Source organism: Heterodontus francisci, chromosome 5 (assembly GCF_036365525.1).
Source record: "Heterodontus francisci isolate sHetFra1 chromosome 5, sHetFra1.hap1, whole genome shotgun sequence".
NCBI lineage: Eukaryota > Metazoa > Chordata > Chondrichthyes > Heterodontiformes > Heterodontidae > Heterodontus > Heterodontus francisci.
In genome coordinates this window covers 119,261,291-119,280,533 of record NC_090375.1, presented here as the reverse complement: position 1 = coordinate 119,280,533, position 19,243 = coordinate 119,261,291, and the positions used below count along the sequence as shown (strand labels likewise).

At 41.9% G+C, this 19,243-nt stretch overlaps 1 protein-coding gene across 15 annotated transcripts in view; it reads left to right on the top strand.

The window, feature by feature from the left end:
* The window catches only part of ncoa2 (nuclear receptor coactivator 2), a 305,628-nt gene that overhangs the window by 262,123 nt on the left and 24,262 nt on the right, over window positions 1-19,243 (top strand). For all 15 annotated transcript variants that reach the window (XM_068031992.1, XM_068031988.1, XM_068031990.1 and 12 more), the window contains 6 exons: window positions 2,433-2,610; window positions 3,452-3,640; window positions 7,440-7,541; window positions 7,670-7,810; window positions 12,978-13,125; window positions 15,260-16,535. In XM_068031992.1, coding sequence (XP_067888093.1) covers window positions 2,433-2,610; window positions 3,452-3,640; window positions 7,440-7,541; window positions 7,670-7,810; window positions 12,978-13,125; window positions 15,260-16,535 — 2,034 coding nt within the window. The remainder of the gene's footprint in view (window positions 1-2,432; window positions 2,611-3,451; window positions 3,641-7,439; window positions 7,542-7,669; window positions 7,811-12,977; window positions 13,126-15,259; window positions 16,536-19,243) is intronic.

The following is a 19,243-nucleotide window of genomic DNA, read 5'->3' as shown; positions in this document are numbered from 1 at the left end:
ACTGAGCTATCAAGAAACTTGGTTTGGGAGTCCTTATAATTTTAATAGTACATATAGCATTATCAGGTTTTTACCAGTCGAATATAAATTGATATTTTATATCTTCCTACCTTTTACCTGCTGTTAATTCATCCATCTTTAATCATTCTTTTAAAGTTTGTATCTCAAAATGTAATATTGTAATTTAGTGAAAGTTCCAAATTGCTGAAGCAAACAATGCAGTAAACGCATACTTTTGTTCTTGCATAACCAGTCACTGCTCTTCAGCTTATTGTGGTATTTTAACTTAACAAATAAGAGAATGTTCAGTTGTTTGTTTAAAATAGCTTTGCAAGTACTGCAGCTAATAGCTCACTTGGTGTTTTACAGTTGCTAAAGTAAAGCCTGATGATTTTTTTCTTTAATAGCTAAAGCAACCTTGCTGTACACTAATAAGTACTTATCAGTCAGATTCGAATACTTATGGAGACAAAGATCATCCAGATCAAATGAGCTTATTGGTTAGTGCTCATCAAGAATACTGTGTCTGGTTTTGGTCTCATGATGGGTGATATAGAGACCCTGGAAAAGGATCAGGGACAGGCGCGAGATTGATGCAAGGCCCTTAGTTAACAGTTAGACTGCTAGAATTTGGTCTTTTTACTCTTTTTTTTTAAAAAAAAAATAGACTTTGGGGAGACTTGATTAAAGTCTTTAAAATAATGAAGGGATTATACTGTTTGAGTTAGATGGGTTAGGTGGAACTAGGGGACAGTGTACAAGTTATATAACCATAGAAATAGGTTAGATGTTGGGAGGTTTTTCTTTTCGTAGAGGGGCGTCAACCTTTGCAACAAGTTGCCAGTTCAAGCAATGAGTGTGAATTTGCTGCATGGTTTCAAAAGGGAGCTAGACGATTCCCTGCTGTGGCAAATATCACTGCATACAAAAGGTATGTGGGGTATTGTGCAATGTGTCTTATGGTTATTGTGGTGTCCACGTTTTAATCCCTTTGGGTGCTGCAAAGGAATTTCCCAGTTTCTTTTACTCCCTGAATTAGCCTTGGGAATTTTCTTGATGTTTCTTTGCCTTTCCTAGGGCATTATGTGGCTGCTGGTGGGTGTGGGGCATTGGGGATCATGATGCTCAGTTGCACCATGATGATGTAGGACAGACTTGTTTGACCAGCTGGCCTTTCGGTGGGCATTTTTGTAGGTTTGTATGTTTACTTTGGAAGGCCATAACGATGCAGATAAAATATCTTATATAGCTATTGACCAGTAAGTACAGGAAGTTCCTCATTGTAGTTCCCACTCTATCCCCCTTTCTTTGCATTTCTGTTTTAAAGCATTGATTTCTTGCTGTGGTAAGGCTCTGTGGACACCGGGTGCCCTTCAGTTCCTTGCCCAAGTGACCATTCTTCACATGGGAGTCTAGACTATATTAACAGAGCATCTGCCAATAGAAGATAGCACAGCTGATCCCAGCTCTGCTTCCTGTCCATATGTGTACTTCTAATGGGAGTCACTAACTGATGTTCTGAAGTTGAGACCCAGCCTTCCCCACTCAACCCTGCACCACCCAACCCAGCACTGTGAACACTGAACCTAATTGTAATGGTTCTATTGCTCCAGCTGTGATCATCTAACACAGTACAGACTGTGTATGGACCCTAGCATCTTCCTGATCTGTATGGCTGCATCAACTACTGACTGCTTTAACCAGTTGAGTCAATAAGGAGTTCCCTACCGGTTCTCCTCTGGGTTCCCTGTACTCCCATGCAAGGTTATTAATGACATTTTGCCTTTAATTGCCCATTTTCTTTATTTAAAAAAAAAGAAAAAGTACTGAGTGAAAAGGCTCTCATTTTAGTCATGAAATTATGTTTTCAATGTGTAACAATCAGCCTCTGGTTAGGTGCACCGGCATAAAACAGTGATGGAGAGATAAAAACAAGAAATGCTGGAAATATTCAGCAGGTCTGGCAGCATCTGTGGAGAGAGAAGCAGAGTTAACGTTTCAGGTCAATGACCCTTCTTCAGAACTGATAAATATTAGAAATGTAAAAGATTTTAAGCAAGTAAAGCAGGGGTGGGGCAAGAGATGACAAAAGAGAAGGTGTTGATAGGACAAGGTCACAGAGAATAACTGAGCAGAAGGTCATGGAACAAAAGGCAAACAGTATGTTAATGGTGTGGTGAAAGACAAAGCGTTAGTACAGAGAGTTTGAGGGCTCCTCTCAAAACGTGTTTTAAGAACAAAAATTTATATGCAACAGCTGGTGATGGTTATAATTTTGAAGTTTGGAACTGAAAGTGCTACTGATATTTGTCAGCAAACCTCTAATTTTCTAATGAACTTTAGCAGAATGATGTATCATCTGATTACAGCTGGGAGAGTGCACTAACTAGTGATGAAAGATTGTATTCACTTTGTATATTTATTCTTTACAGGCCTTGGATGGATTCTTTTTTGTGGTCAATCTTGAAGGGCACATAGTGTTTGTATCTGAGAATGTGACGCAGTACCTGAAATACAACCAGGAAGAGCTTATAAACTCCAGTGTATACAGCATACTACATGTTGGTGACCATGCAGAGTTTGTGAGAAATCTTTTGCCCAAGTCTCTTGGTAAGGATCTATTTTGATACCAGGAAGTGTATCCAGTAGTTTACTCCGAAGTAAAAACAATAGGCTGTTAATCATCCAAAAATGGCATTGGATCACTTGGTGCTCCATTTACAATGGTGCGCTGGCCACCATCTTGTAAGGAGCCTTCCCATAGGCAACCTGGTTTGCAGTGGTAGGCCCTATTAATATGGCAATCGGGGTCCTATAGCACCGGAGTGCTACTCTGAGCTCCACAAAAATACCTGAACTGCTGTGAATTGACTCAGCTTGCCTGCCAGCTCATTCCTCCACTGACCAACTGGCAAAATACAGTATGTGCCCGTTCAGGGTGTGCAGCTTGCTAGGGTTATCCTAATGAGGCCTAAGCCTCAATATGGCTGGTCTAATGGGTGGACAGCTGGTGTTCTCTGCCAGTTATCTATCCCAGTGTTGTTTGGGTCATCAGCAGCCAATAAGGTGGATCAAAAATGCAAAATAATTGTTTCCACTTCGGTCATATTACTAGGCCAGCAGTTGTGTCTCAGAATAAAATAATCAAATAGAGTGTATTCAATATGGCTATGGCTAAATATATTCCAATAATGCTAGTAGATTGCTTATTGCTATGATTGGTTATGCTATGTGGAGTAAGAAACTTGCACGTGAAATGTTGTACATATTCATATGCTGGAAAGTAGATTAAATATTGCACTAAAATGAGTAAATAGTGTTGCATACTGTGAAACATTTCAACAGTATATGCAATTTAAGCAAAATAGATTTTACATTTCTCTTTTTTGCAGTATTACAAGTTTGTTTTTCCCATTTCAAAGTGAACTGTGTAAAACATTACATTTTCCAGTAAATGGGGTGCCTTGGTCCAATGAGACTCCAAGACGAAACAGCCACACTTTTAACTGTCGTATGTTGGTTAAACCACCTGGTGAGACTGATGAGGAAGGACATGATAACCAGGAAGCACCTCAGAAATATGAAACTATGCAGTGTTTTGCTGTATCTCAACCAAAGTCCATAAAAGAAGAGGGTGAAGGTAAGATTTCATGGAATCACATTGGAATTATGGGAGCCCACAGCCAGAGTTAGAATCGCCTAACTGGTAATGCATTAAAAAATGTATAATTTTCATAACTGTAGATCACACATATTGCCTCCCATGCTAGTGTGGAGTTGTAGGCCACGATATGCACATATCCTCCTTGCATGGCAAGTATGTGCTGCCAAATGGAAGGCAATAGGGTGTTTCCCTGCAGAAAGGGAAAGAAAATTAAACTTGCATGCCACCTAATGGCTGAATCACAACATACATTTATGGTGGCCTGGTGTCAGTTTCCCTGCTCTGGAAGAAACTTGTAATTACCAAAATTTTCTCTCGTCGATTAGTTTGCCAACATTTTGTGATGTATATAAGTCATATTCTACATTTCAGAACTTTTTTTATAAAATTTTCATATTTTTGCTTTGCCTGGGCGGACAATTAAGTGGGTTGGTGTTGGGAGGTCAGCAGAGTAACGGGTGTAAATCCTGTCCAATTTTTAATCAGTAGTTTTCAATTTAAATTAAAATATCAATTGACTTAATTTTATTTCTGATCTTTATAACATGGTGTGGATATTCATTATCATACTAATCAATCATAATTTGATTTTAATGCATTAAAAAACCTTCCGTACCACAAATACTGCAAAAAAACTTGGATATAACATTACATTCATAAAAAATAATGCCAACTAAGATGCACAGACGTCTAAAATACAAAGCACGTCTATCAGTGTCTGTAAAGAGAAGGAATCCTGGCAGATTGGTTGTTTTCAGTTTTTAAGTTCAGATTACTTCAAATATAGCTTATTATCTAATGAAGCTATATTTAAAATGCTTAACGCATTAATACATTAAAATATGTTTATCTACAATGAAGAAACTTCAAATTTGAGTTACTTAAAATATGATAGTGACAGTTAATACAAACATATGAGCAATGACCAACAGTTAAAGACCCTCTGGCCCATTCAGCCTGTCTCACACAATTGTGATACCTTGTGTATCACTATATATATACCACCCATAAAATGTAAAGATTTCAACAATCCATTTCAATTATCAGGTTTAATCATTATTTTCATTTGCAGTGGCTTAAAATAATATAACAATGGGCATATAGATTAATGGATACTTAGTGAACAGTAGAGTTATGCTGCTCTTGAAGTACTAATAGACAACAATTGGCAATCTTCAGTACTCCTTGGGTAGGGACACATCTCAAAGTGCTTTACATTGAAGACTGCACAACAGGAGGAGAGAGTTTAAAAATAAAGTGTAGGTTGGGAATGAAAGACACAATGGAAACAAAGTATTTTAGGGAGTTTTTGTTAAAGCAGGGAGGGTGGAGAGAACTGAATAGAGACAGTAGGGCTGTACCGGCTAAATGAGGGACCGTCAAAAGCAGGGTGAAGAAGTGAAAAATAATAAGAGGCCTGCAGTTGGAGTAGTGGGGGGGGGATGGGGATATACAGGAATTTGACAACTAGGCCAAAAACTAGGCTGTTGGGGAGGAGGAGGGGGGGGGGGGGGGGGGAGTGGTGGTGTGGCGCATAGGAACCACTGGAGCTTAGAAATGATGGGTGATGGGAGGGCTAATGAGGGCTTGGGTTGCATAAATGAGTTGAAGCTTGTGAAGGGTTGTAGAAAGGAGGTTGACTAGAAGATAGAGAATTGAAACCTTGAGGTGGTGGTAGCAGGAATTAGGGTTTTAAGTCAAGGCAGGAACCAAAAAGAGTGTGTCCTGTTTTGACAGCATTAAACAAGAGACTTTTGACTCAACGTCTTGCCATCTAACAGACTTGTTTGATATCATCAATGGCCTTTGGGTTGATGGTATTGGTACAGCCAAGTGTAGTCTACATACATATGGAAGCTCACCCCGTGCTTCTAGATGATGTCTCCAAGAGGTGGCTTTTTTCCTACAGGTATCAGTGGAACCTGGAGAGAGCAGTGTCAGAGGTGGACTGAAGAGGAAAGATGTTAGTGGTTTGCAGGCAGCAGAAGGGTAGAGGAGAATGAGATGACATGAAGCACCATGGTTGCAGTCAAACAGGATGTAATTTATGACTTTGATCAGTGTAGTCTTCGTGCTGTGGGCAAGGCAGAAACCAGATTGGAAGGACTTGAATAAGAAGGGGTGAGAGTACAGTTCCAAAGTAATGGTGAGTTCCAGGATTTTGGAGTGTATGAAAAGGTTGGCAATCAGGCATGAGGTGGAGAATGAAGAGGAATAGCTAGGTTTCCTGGATGGGGGTTCTTGATGAAAATAGAGACTACGCTGGAGGATAGAGACCGGTTAATGATTTCAGCAAGCATAGGGCTGAGCAAAATTTGACAAGTTTGGAATGGGTGAAGATCAGGTAATAGGCTTCATAGAAGGGTGAGGACAAGTTGAGGAACAGGCATGGGAGGTGGAAGCAATGACAACTATGCAATGATTTTGATTTTGGATGCAAAATAGTCATAGTGGAAAAGACACTGTCCATGATCTTTGATTAATAAGCAGTTTGATCCTAGGAGAGGAGTAAACAATGCAGCTTGAATTGGTCCACCTAGATCTGGTGCTGGACAGTCAGGCCAGTCAAATGCCAAGTAGATTCAAATTTACAGCCTTTTGATTTGAGGCCGCGCAAGTGGCTGTTAAGTTATTGAAGAGGTGGAGATGAGGGACCATCCAGGACTAGGGGAGGATGAATACATCGAAGAGGTAAGATGTTTGTAGGGAAGATCAACAGAGGTGTCAGTGTCATCGTGGGTGGAATGTGAAATACTTTGGGATCCCTCTGGATCTGATGAGATGCTATATAAATGAAGTCTGGCACTAGTCTTTCTCCTATGGGTACTGGGTTCAAATCCAGTGCTGACCGTTGGGATAAAGGTGTCCGCTGTCTATTGGCTGTGAAGGTCCTATTTGAGGTGAGTTTAGGGAGCCTCAATCTATTCCCAATGCATAGTACAGAATTGCTTCTAATTTGAGATTAATTAACCATCTCAAACCACAGGATGGCGAATATAGGAAATGGAAAACAATGTCAAATTGGTGGTGCAATTAGGGTGATCTTCTGAAGTCATGGCTGAACTATGTTTGGCCAAAGTCGGGGGGTGGGGGAGTTTTACTTCGCATCTGGCTGTGCTATACTGAATCCAGAGGTGCCTGAAATGAGAAGTTCCATTCCCCAATGCTTGCATCCCTCGCTTTTAGCCAAGAATTTCTTAACTGCAAGTCTGCCTAATAAATTTGTAGACCTGTCACAGCTGCAACTTATATGAAGTGCTTAATTTGTTTTCCAATAGCTCTTTTTTTTTTTTGCAAATGGCCCCAGAAATTGAAAGCTGATTATTTCAAATACTATCCTCCAAAAAAAGCATCTATGGCTATCATTTCACCAATAACTTCTCTTCAATTTTTGTAAAACCTGGCAAAGATGACAGAATTTTGTCTACCACTATTGATGTCTATGAACTAAGATGAGAGGCATTTATGATAATTTTCATTGCTGGTTCCAGAATGTATTTCATCCAATGCCAGAAATATCTGTTCATTGAATCATGCAGAGCATCTGCTTTGAAGAATAAGACTATGCCAAGGGACTAAGCTGAACACAGTATATAACATTGACCGAGTGAGGGATATGTTGGAACTTGGGTGATGTGTATATCTCAAACTAGTAATTGCTATAGGAGAAGTTGAATTGGTTACAATATAGTTTCTGTGTACTGTTAATTGTATGTGTGTGATCTATCACATTACAAAGTTTTGATTTTTAAATGAAATATTTTTCTTCTTTCAGATTTGCAGTCCTGTTTGATCTGTGTAGCAAGGAGAGTTCCTGTAAAGGAAAGGCCACAATTTGCTAATACTGAAAGTTTTACTACAAGACACGATTTGACAGGTAAAACAACACAACTACATTTTTAATTTGAGATTTTGCTCTTATTGAAGATTTGACAAATGAGATTTCTTTTCCTCCCCCATGTCTCTTTCCCCCCCCCCCCCAACCGCTTACCGAAAAAAAACTAGGCAAACTAATATCTCTAGATATAAACGCATTACGCGCATCGATGAAACCAGGCTGGGAAGACTTAGTGCGAAGGTGTATTCAAAGATTTCACCTGCAAAATGACAAAGAGATTGCATTCGCTAAGAGGCATCATCATGAAGGTGAGGACGTTTCTAGATACAAGGCTATACAAAACGAAATAAGTGTGTAATGCAAATAAAAATAAAGTTAAATCTCCAAATTTGAAATGAAAGCAGAAAACGCTAGAAATGCACAGCAGATCCAACAACAACAACTTGTATTTACACAGTGCCTTTAACATAATAAAACGTTCTCAGGAACATTATAAAACAAAATATGACACTGAGCCACATAAGGAAATATTAGGTCAGACAATCAAAAGCTTGGACTAAGAGGCAGGTTTTAAGGAGTGTCTTAAAGGAGGAACGCGAGGTGGAGAGGTGTAGGAAGAGAATTCCAGAGCATAGAAACTAGGCAACTGAAGGCGCGGCCACTGATGATGGAGTGATTAAAATCGGGGATGCACGAGACGCCAGAATTAGAGGAGCACAGATATCCAGGAGCGTTGTGGGGCTGGAGGAGATTACAGAGATAGGGAGGGGTGAGGCCATGGAGGAATTTTAAAACCAGGATAAGAATTTTTAAATCAATGCATTGCTTGACTGGGAACCAGTGTAGGTCAGCGAGCACAGGGATGATAGGGAAACGGGACTTGGTGTGACTTAAGACATGGGCAGCAGCGTTTTGGATGAACTCCTGTTTCCAGACAGTAGAATGTAGGAGACCAGCCAGGAGTGCATTGGAATAGTCAAGTCTAGAGATAACGAAGGCATGATTAAGTGTTTCAGCAGCAGATGAGCTGAGACAGGGATGAAGTCAGCAATGTTACGGAACTGGTAATAGGCAGTCTTAGTGATGGCACGTATGAGATCAGAAGCTCATCTTGGGGTCAGATGTAATACCATTGTTGTGAACAGACTGGTTTAATCTCAGAATGTTGCCAGGGAGAGGAATGGAGTCAGTAGCTTGAGAACAGTTTGGAGTGGGAACTGAGAATAATGGCTTCAGTCTTCCAGTATTTAATTGGAGGAAAATTTTGCTCTTTCAGTACTGGATGTCAGATAAGCAGTCTGATAGTTTAGCAACAGTGGGGGTAGTGAGGTAGAGCCGGGTGTCATCAGTGTACTTGTGAAAATTAATGCTGTGCTTTCAGATGATGATGCCAGGGGGCAGCATGTAGATGAGAAATAGGTAGTGACCAAGGATAGATCCTTTTGGGACAGCAGAGGTAATGGTGCGGGAGCAGGAAGAGAAGTCATTGTAAGTGATTCTCTGGCTATGATCATTTAGATAAAAATGGAACCAGGTGAGAGCAGTCTCACCCAGCTGGATGACAGTGGAGAGGCGTTGGAGGAAGCTGGTGTGGTCAGCCATGCCAAAAGCTGCAGACAGGGTGAGAAGGACAAGGAGGGATAGTTTGTCTTCGTCAGTCACATAGGATGTCATTTGTGACTTTGCTGAGAGCTGTTTCGGTACTGTGGCATAAATGCCGGCTCGGGTCTGTAGATGAAACCCGACCTGAGCCTGACAGAACCACATCCGACCCCAGCCCGACCCGGCCCAAATCCTTTCATTTTTTCCCGCGCCTGACCCGACCCGACCATCAGTTAACCTAGCTTCCGTTTTTCACTTTGTTACTTATCTGCACGAGCTTAAAAAAACTGTAACTAAACAACCTTTCAAGTCCAAAAAGTACATTAACATTGGAGCCACTTACCGGAGGTGGTAATAATGTGTCCGACCCGACCCAAGCCCGAATGCCGAACCCGGAAGAGCGACCCGACCCGAACCCGACACGTCGGGTCCCGTCTGGTTCGGGTTGGGTCGCCATGCTCCACTGTGGCAGGGTGGAAACCTGATTGGATGGATTCAAACATGGAGTTCTGGGAAAGATGGGAATGGATTTGGGAGGTGACAACATATTTAAGGACTTAGGAGAGGAAAGGGTGGTTGGAAATGGGGCAGTGGTTTGCAAGAATGGTGGGCTCAAGGAGAAGGGTGATGGCAGATTTCAACCAGAGAGGGACAACACCTGAAGACAGAGAACCATTTACAGTATCGGCTAACATGAGGTCAGGAGGGGAAGTTTGGTGGCCAGCAGTTTAGTGGGAATAGGACCTAGAAAGCAGGTGAGTCTCGTGGACAAGATGAGTTCAGAGAGGGCTTGAGTGGAGATCAATGGTTGAAGAGCAAAAACCACAGACGAACACTGAGCCTTTTGCCAGAACCTTTCGCTAGAACCTTTCTGATGAGACATCTACATCCGAAATGTTGATCTGTGGTTTCATTTTCATTTGTTGGAGGATTTGCTGTGTATTTCCAGCATTTTCTGTTTTCTCTTTCCTAGATACAGTACTTTGTAAAATGATATATGCAAGACTAATTTTGCCCGTTTTTACCCTACCCTCTTCACCTGAAAGCTTTGCTGGGTGAGCCTTCACTGCAAATGTTGGAGGCTATAATCAGGAAATTATAGTCTGGTGAGCCTTACGTCAGTGGTAGGGAAATTATTAGAGAGGATTCTTCGGAACAGGATTTACTCCCATTTGGAAACAAACAAACTTATTCGTGAGAGGCAGCATGGTTTTGTGAAGGGGAGGTCGTGTCTCACTAATTTGATTCAGTTTTTTGAGGAAGTGACAAAGATGATTGATGAAGGAAGGGCAGTGGATGTTATCTATATGGACTTCAGTAAAGCCTTTGACAAGGTCCCTCATGGCAGACTGGTACAAAAGGTGAAGTCACACAGGATCAGAGGTGAGCTGGCAAGATGGATACAGAACTGGCTCGGTCATAGAAGACAGAGGGTAACAGTGGAAGGGTGCTTTTCTGAATGGAGGGATGTGACTAGTGGTGTTCCGCAGGGACCAGTGCTGGGACCTTTGCTGTTTGTAGTATATATAAATGATTTGGAGGAAAATGTAGCTGGTCTGATGAGTAAGTTTGCGGACGACACAAAGGTTGGTGGAGTTGCGGATAGTGATGAGGATTGTCAGAGGATACAGCAGGACATAGATCGGTTGGAGACTTGGGCGGAGAAATGGCAGATGGAGTTTAATCCGGACAAATGTGAAGTAATGCATTTTGGAAGGTCTAATGCAGGTGGGAAGTATACAGTAAATGGCAGAACCCTTAGGAGTATTGACAGGCAGAGAGATCTGGGCATACAGGTCCACAGGTCACTGAAAGTGGCAACGCAGTTGGATAAGGTAGTCAAGAAGGCATACGGCATGCTTGCCTTCATCGGTCGGGGCATAGAGTATAAAAATTGGCAAGTCATGCTGCAGCTGTACAGAACTTTAGTTAGGCCACACTTAGAATATTGCGTGCAATTCTGGTCGCCACACTACCAGAAGGACGTGGAGGCTTTGGAGAGGGTACAGAAGAGGTTTACCAGGATGTTGCCTGGTCTGGAGGGCATTAGCTATGAGGAGAGGTTGAATAAACTCGGATTGTTTTCACTGGAACGACGGAGGTGGAGGGGTGACATGATAGAGGTTTACAAAGTTATGAGCGGCATGGACAGAGTGGATAGTCAGAAGCTTTTTCCCAAGGTGGAAGAGTCAGTTACTAGGGGACATAGGTTTAAGGTGTGAGGGGCAAGGTTTAGAGGGGATGTGCGAGGCAAGTTCTTTACACAGAGGGTGGTGAGTGCCTGGAACTTGCTGCCAGGGGAGGTGGTGGAAGCAGATACGATAGCGACGTTTAAGACGCATCTTGACAAATACACTAATAGGATGGGAATAGAGGGATACGGTCCCCGGAAGTGCAGAAGGTTTTAGTTTAGGCAGGCATCAAGATCGGCGCAGGCTTGGAGGGGTGAATGGCCTGTTCCTGTGCTGTACTGTTCTTCTTTTATTTGACGGTGGGGGGTGTTGCAATGGGTATGCTCCTGCCCCACCCCCTATCTCTTGGCACAGGCAAATTATTGCCATTCTCGCTGTCATTCTGTGTCAGTCGTGGCTCAGTTGGTCGTACCTCGCCTCTCAGTCAGAAGGTTGTGTGTTCAAGTCTCACTCCAGGACTGGAGTACACAATCGAGGCTGACACCCCAGTGCTGCAATGTTGGAGGCACTGTCTTTCAACTGAGATGTTAAAACAGAGGTCCTGTCTGCCCCTTCAGGTGGATTAAAAGATTCCATGGCATTATTGTCCTGGCCAGTATTTACAGAACCATAGAATGGTTTCCAGCACAGAAGGAGGCTATTTGTCCTGTTGTGTCCGTGCGGCTCTCTGCAAGTTCACTCACCTAGTCCGTCTCCCCTCCCTTTTCCTCGTAGCCCTGCAATCAACATCACAAACATATCTGGTCATTATCACATTTCTGTTCCTGAGAGTATGCTGTGTGCAAATTGGCTGCCGTGTTTCCTACATTACAATTGTGACTACATTTCAAAAGTACTTAATTGACTGAAGCGCTTTGAGAAGTTGGGTGGTCATGAAAGGGTTTTATATAAATGCAAGTTTTTCTTTTTTTGAGATTACCTTAATGAGCATCGGCTAGAAATCGAACCTGGAGTCTCCTAGGCTTGTATTATTCGTTCTATAAACTCACTGAGCCATTAGGAGAGCCAAGAAGCATGTTTTATTTAAATATAATTTCTGGAAATTGTTTGGAGAATCGTTGTGACTGCTGTATAGTTGTACCGATATCTTACATTTTTTTATCAAAATGTAATTTATAGCTTAACCTTTCAACGTGAGACTGAGTTTGTGAATATTTATAGACATAGTAGTCTAAAAAAAAAGTCCCATATTTGATCCCTGATTAATGGTGAATTAGCTGCTCTAATCCAAGGTAGTGGTGGGACAGCTACAAAATAAAAGCAAAATACTGCAGATGCTGGAAATCTGAAATAAAAACAAGAAATGCTGGAAATACTCAGGTGTGGCAGCATCTGCGGAGAGAGAAGCAGAGTTAACGTTTCAGGTCAGTGATCCTTCATCAGGACAGCAACAGTTTGCCTAGATGATCCCCAAACTAGAGAGGAGAAATTCCTGTCTCCGGTCTAGTGGCAGCTGCCGGAAAGTACTTGTGAGGTTGGTCTTAATCTGTTGACACTCTCAAACAAGGGTCATTTGAGTGAGATACCAACGGGCTACCATCATCTATGAAATGGTATCCCAGTGTAAGTCAGCACTTCTGTGAGAAGAGATTTTTATCAAAATAGTATATCTGATATTTGGAGCATTTAGGACAAATTATGTGCCACTTACTTTTTTCCCCTCAACTTCTCTGAATTGTAGTATTGAGGCAAGGCCAGGCTCTGAGTCCTGTGTATCGGTTTTCGTTATCTGATGGCACCATGGTTGCTGCACAAACCAGGAGCAGGCTTATGCGCACTCCAAATACCAATGAGCCTCAATTTATCATGTCATTGCATGTTGTTCAAAGGTAAGCATAAAACCTCCTTCATATTAATTTAAACTAACTTTGTATATGCCACACCCATTCAAAATGTAACTTAAAATTTGATTAGGCATTCAATTTAGAATGTGACCTTAGCACCAGAAAGATACAACATGATGTCTTTGACTCTATAATGAACTATGATGTGTCCGACTCACGTTTTTTGGCTTTTGTACTAGATATATTTTGGGTTCAGTATCAACAGTCACACCCATATGTCGACCTTGCATTACCTATGACCTAGAGTGCACCTTCCACTACTCAAATAGTTTAACTGGAGCATGAGACAACGTGATACACTGAGACTCAGAGACAGTCTCAGACTCAGAATCAGAGAGACAGACTCAGGCTAAGCCTCAGACTGAGGGGGTAACATAGGCCGGAATTTTTTGTTGGGCTGAGGCCCAATCCACCGGCCGAAAAGTCGGTGGTGAGCCCGTCTCTGCCAGGCTTGCGGAGACAGACCGAGATTTTTTCGCTCCCCAGGCCTTTAATTGGTCTTGGGTGAGACCTCCGCCTCCTTGAAGCAGAAAGTCCCGCCTAATGGAGCTGCCGGCTAATCAGTGGGCCGGCAGCTCTTAGTTACAGCAGCGCCACCGGAAGCAGTGGCCATTACTGGGACTATACCCAGTCATTGGAGGCAAGTTGAAGGACGGCCCTGGAACTAAGGTAAGCTTTTGGGGCCTCGCTGGGGACAATCAGTTGGGCCCCAACAAGGCAAGGTGGGGGGGGATCGATTAGGGGGGCGGTTGGGGCTTCGGGGGCAGCCGTCTGTTGGGCACAAGGTGCCCGATCAGGAGGGCCTCCCACCAGCCTGCAAAAAGGCTGCCTGGTTTCACCAGGTGGGGTTTTTGAAGCTTCTGCCATCCGGCCATCATGTAAAATACCCACGGCGGCGGGCAGAGGCCCTTGTGCCAGTTAATTGCCCATTTAAGGGCCTTGATTGGCTTGGAGCAGGCGGGCCATTTCTCGCTGCTGCCCCGTGTAAAATTGCAGCGGGGGGAACAGTCTCCCGCCTCCCACTCAATTTTAGGCCCCACCCCCACTGCCACCAGCCCATTCATTGAGGGGTGTAAAATTCCGGCCATAGATTCCTTTCTGATATACCAGCTACTGTAATGTTGCACATGCTACCACATGCCTTCTCTCTTTACAGAAGGCAGACTGGGAAGCACTCTATTGAGACAAGACACAACTAAAAATCAACAAACTAGTTATATTACATAAATGTATGAATGAAGACAAAACAGTTTTCAGTGAAATTGGGCAATTTCCTATGCTCCTCCTCATGCACGCTTGACAGCTCTGGCACAGGCTCATTTTCAAGCTAAGCTGTTCCAAAGCTAGCCAATTCTACCTTTCTGTTATAATCTCCTTGTGCTCACTCATTCCATCTTTGTGTGCAAAAGGAAGAGATAACATATGAAGAACAGCTGGAGTTTGCTCCACCAAGTTGTCAATGGCCAAGGATCCTAAATTGGACTCCCCTTCCCCTGAGAACTGTAAGAAAACAACGTATCTCATTGTTCAATTAACCCAGAAAGACTGACTATTGACATTGAGTGAAAACAATCTTTGCTGAGATTCTGGACCTTTCAACTGACAGCCTGGAGTCTTTGCATTGTTTCAAATCTACAAAAACTTGTATAAAAGGTCATGTTACAGTGGCTGATGTCTCTTGGGTAGTTAATCAATGCCATGAATATCTGTGTTACTAGGCTGGTTGAGTCAAGATGCTAAATTTAGCACTATAGAATTATTGTAATTTTAAAAAAGAATCCAGTTCAGGTCATATGATTCAAAACCAAGATGTTACATTCTGACTTTATGATGGTTTGAACTTTCTGCACAGCCCTAAAGCATGTTGACTTTGAGATACATTTCTATCAAAAAATTGTGATGACTATAAACTGTTTTCTTGCAGAATGATGCTTATACATTCTAATATAATTGGTTTAAATGATGAAAATCTGAAATAGGCTGGTATTATTTCAGTCAAACTGTGTAAACTACAATTTTTGAAAATACAAACCTCTCCTTAAAAACTTAGATTTTAAGCGTATGTATTTCATATTTTCATTTCAGTTGTATGATTTGTATATTGTGTTTAAAACTGCAGAGAGCAAAATGTTTGTGGGATGAATCAGGAAGTAACTGGACAAGGAATGGTGAAATCAATGAATCCAAATTCCAGTAGTCCAGCCATGGCAGGTGTTTCTGCTGCAACAACCAGTCAAGAGAAGACAATGAACAGCAATACAAGCTTTTCTATGAATGGCCTGAAGGAGCAAACAGGCATGGGACAAATGCCAGGCAACAGGTTTGTTACAGGTGGACTAAATCATGTATCAGGCATGCAAGCAGCCACACCTCAGGGTAGTAACTATGCACTCAAAATGAACAGCCCATCAAGAAGTAGCCCTGGTGTACCTGCAGGGCAGCAGAATTCCATGCTTTCACCTAGGCATCGTGGAAGTCCTGGAATGGTTGGAAGCCCTCGCATCTCAGCTAATCAGTTTTCTCCTGTAGGAAACTTGCATTCTCCAGTGGGGGTTTGTAGTAGCACAGGGAATAGCCATAGCTACTCCAGCAACTCCCTTAATGCACTTCAAGCCCTTAGTGAAGGTCATGGGGTATCACCTGAACTAAAAATGGTGACTACACAAAATTCTCCTGGAAGCATCAATTCTTCACTAGTTAAAAAAGGGAGCATGGACTCCAAAGATTCTTTTGGATTGTTCAGTGAGCAAGCTCAAACAGAAAATGCATCTGGACAGTCAGAAAGTGGACTTTCTGGAGAGCAGAAAGATGGTAATGAAAATAATTTAAATCCATTTGGTGGTGGAGAAAGAACTGATGGGCAAGGCAGAGGGCATGATGGAAAAGGCCATACCAAACTCTTACAATTATTGATCACTAAATCTGATCAAATGGAACCTTCCCCTTTGCCGAATACCACTGGGGATTCTGTTAAGGACTCGACAGGAAATTCATCAGGACTACTGTCTACTTCATCAGTGACATCATCCACAACCAACACCTCTTCTTCACATGGGCCCTCGCTGAAAGAAAAACATAAAATTTTGCACAGACTTCTGCAGGACAGCACTTCTCCTGTAGACTTGGCAAAGCTGACAGCAGAGGCTACAGGTAAAGAACCGAACCAGGACATGAGCAGTTCAATTCCTGGTGCAGAAATAACTGTTAAACAGGAGCAAATGAGCCCCAAGAAGAAAGAAAATGCACTACTTCGTTACTTACTGGATAAAGATGACACAAGTATGCATAATATTAAGCCTAAACTAGAAAGGATGGACAGCAAGTTGGATTCCTGCATGAGCACTAAAACAGCTATAAAGTCTGAGAAGGAGATTAACTTTGAGCCATCTGAACCGGTGAGTGTGGTCATGTATGCCGTTCAATATTAAAATATTATGGTGATAAATATTTTGTAGTATTAGTCAAGTGAGGAGGGGTCGAAGGGCTTCTCTCTTTTCCATCTCCTTGTTTGACCACAAAAGGTTTAATTCTATCTTGAAGTGGATGTACTGGCCAATTCAGTAGGTGTTTGGTTCTCCTTGTGATTGTAGCAACTAAGTAATCAATCAGACAGGTTTTCTTTATTGTACCTAAACCAAACTAATAAAATAATAAACAACGTGCCAACTTTCACTCTTACACACACACTAGAGGTTTATATATATACACACACACACACACACACACACACACACACACAAATAGGTTACATAGTGGGGAAAGGTAGATTGGTTGAGTTAGAGTCCAAAAAAAGTATACAGTCTGTGAAGTTTGGTGATTTAGCTGGCTCGTCGGTAAATTAAGTGGTCCTGAGGCTTTCAGTTTGGAGAGGTAGATGACTGGTTTGGTGAGTTTCTTGGCGATAGCAATGCAGATGATTTCCTCCAATGGGGTCTCTGATTGTAGCTGCAGTACAAAGGTGGTCAGTCAACAAGGAGAATTTGAAAGCTTTCAAGCTGGAATGAAGAGAGAGGGAACCCCCCACTTAGGGTCTGCTCATGTCAGAGTCCAGTTGCTTCTCCTTTGCTGCAGAGAAAAACACCACCTTTAAAACCACAGATGGGGAGGGGCCTGTCACATGACACTCACTCAGTCATTCAAACATAGCAGTTAGCAGTATTTCTCCGCTTGCTGAGAGAACAGATAGTTCCTTTAAACTTCCTGGGTCTCTGATCTTGCTGGGGACTTGGCAGACATTCCTTCTCTCTCCTCACAAACATAGCAGTGTAGGATACAGTGTTGCAAATTAGGTAATCTTCAACTGAAAGGATGTCTTAGCTGGCAGCTTGTCTTTTTAAAATGTCTATTCTTAAAAATAAATAAATTCAAATCTCCAGTCAGTGGATTAAAGAAAATTATCATTCAACAAAACATATTCGTGTAACAGTAGTCTTTGGTTTCTTGTGAAAGATGTATAATCCCATTGGTGAAATCTTTGTATTTGGGATTAATGGATAATGGGAGGTCTTCTATACAATTAATGTGTGCTTTATACACACCAGCCTAGTCACTTAATTGCAGTCAGGAGATTAGATGTAGGGATTGATTCTGTGTCTGTGATCACTGGGGGCATAACCAAGTTTCTCTTAGGGGATGGTAGTGGAAGAACATATTCCGGTTTAGAAAAAATTATCCATGCTTTGGAAAAAAATTTAACTGATCTATTTGCTTGGGGAATATTTTGCCAATGCTCTTCAATACTTCAGCAAAGTTGATTGACTTGGAGCATTATCTGTAGGTTCATACAGTTTTAAATGTACGATCTTCATTACTTATTGAAATGGGATGACGAAAGTAATTGCTACCTTTGTTAACAATATTTGCATAGAAAATCTGCATTTCAATGTATATGATAATTTTTGAAATCATTGAGTTCTAATCCTAACTGCTTCCTAAGTGTATGGTTAAACATTTTATGTACACTGCTATATTTTATAGATTTTTAAAGGATTAATTCCGACCCATATTCTCTGCAATAGCTCAGCGCGCCTTAGATAATTAATGGCTCAAATTAACGGGAGAACCATGCCAATCTCAGGCATTGAATGTTCAGAGTTACAATGTCTGATGACTTCATTGCATTTAGTACTATAGACTAGGTGCAGGCATCAGGCCATGGGCAATGTTTCTGCCCATTATCTCCACCTTCTCTTTTTTTCTGGGATGTTGTTCTTTAGACACTCGTGCCTTTTTTGCTCCACCTCCTCCACCATCACCCACCTCCCAAACAAAACAACAAGACAAACCCATTGCCTTGCCCATTTTCCGTATGAGCTGAAACTTTGAGCATCAACAGGAATATTAGCGAGGTGAGGGTGTATCAAATTACAGCTAAAGCCAGTTGTAGCCTTACCCAATATTGACACAGGGGCCACTGGATAGCAATCAGGCGCAGAAGCCCTCGATGGTTTGCTTTTCTCCCTTCCCTCCTCGAGCTCGTGTATTACAAGGTCAATTGTAACAGTTCTATTTGCCGCAACTTATAGGAGGCATTGAAGCATTGGAGCCAGTGCAGAGAAGAGGCAGAATGCTTATCCCCAGCATCAAAATTCTGAGGCAAGACTGGAGAAGCTTGTGTTTTTCAGCCTGGACAGGATGCATCTGATCAGTGATTATTATAAATTTATTTAAGATCGGTGGAAAATGTAAACCCTGGATATTAACTCAGTTAAATAGCAATAACAGTACATAGGAACATGGATTCAAGTTAGTAAAAGGTACACTGAAGACTGATGCCAGGCAATTATTCTTGACACAAAGAATGATCAGCTCATGGAATTGACTTCCAGGAAGACTAATGGAGACAACTACTCTGGAATCTTATAAATAATTGAATATTGAATTGGGGATCTTTCCAGATGAATAAACTCAGGAGGGCCAAATGGCCTTCATCATCCATTAATTTTCTTGTGATTATATTTGGTTACCCCACCTGAGATGAGCTAACTGAGTACTCCTTGCGAATTGAATCTTGGGCCTTCAGGACGTCGTGCCATACGAAGCAGCACTCTACCTACTAGACTATGGCATGGAGCTTTCGAATAAATAGTGACTGAGAAATTAT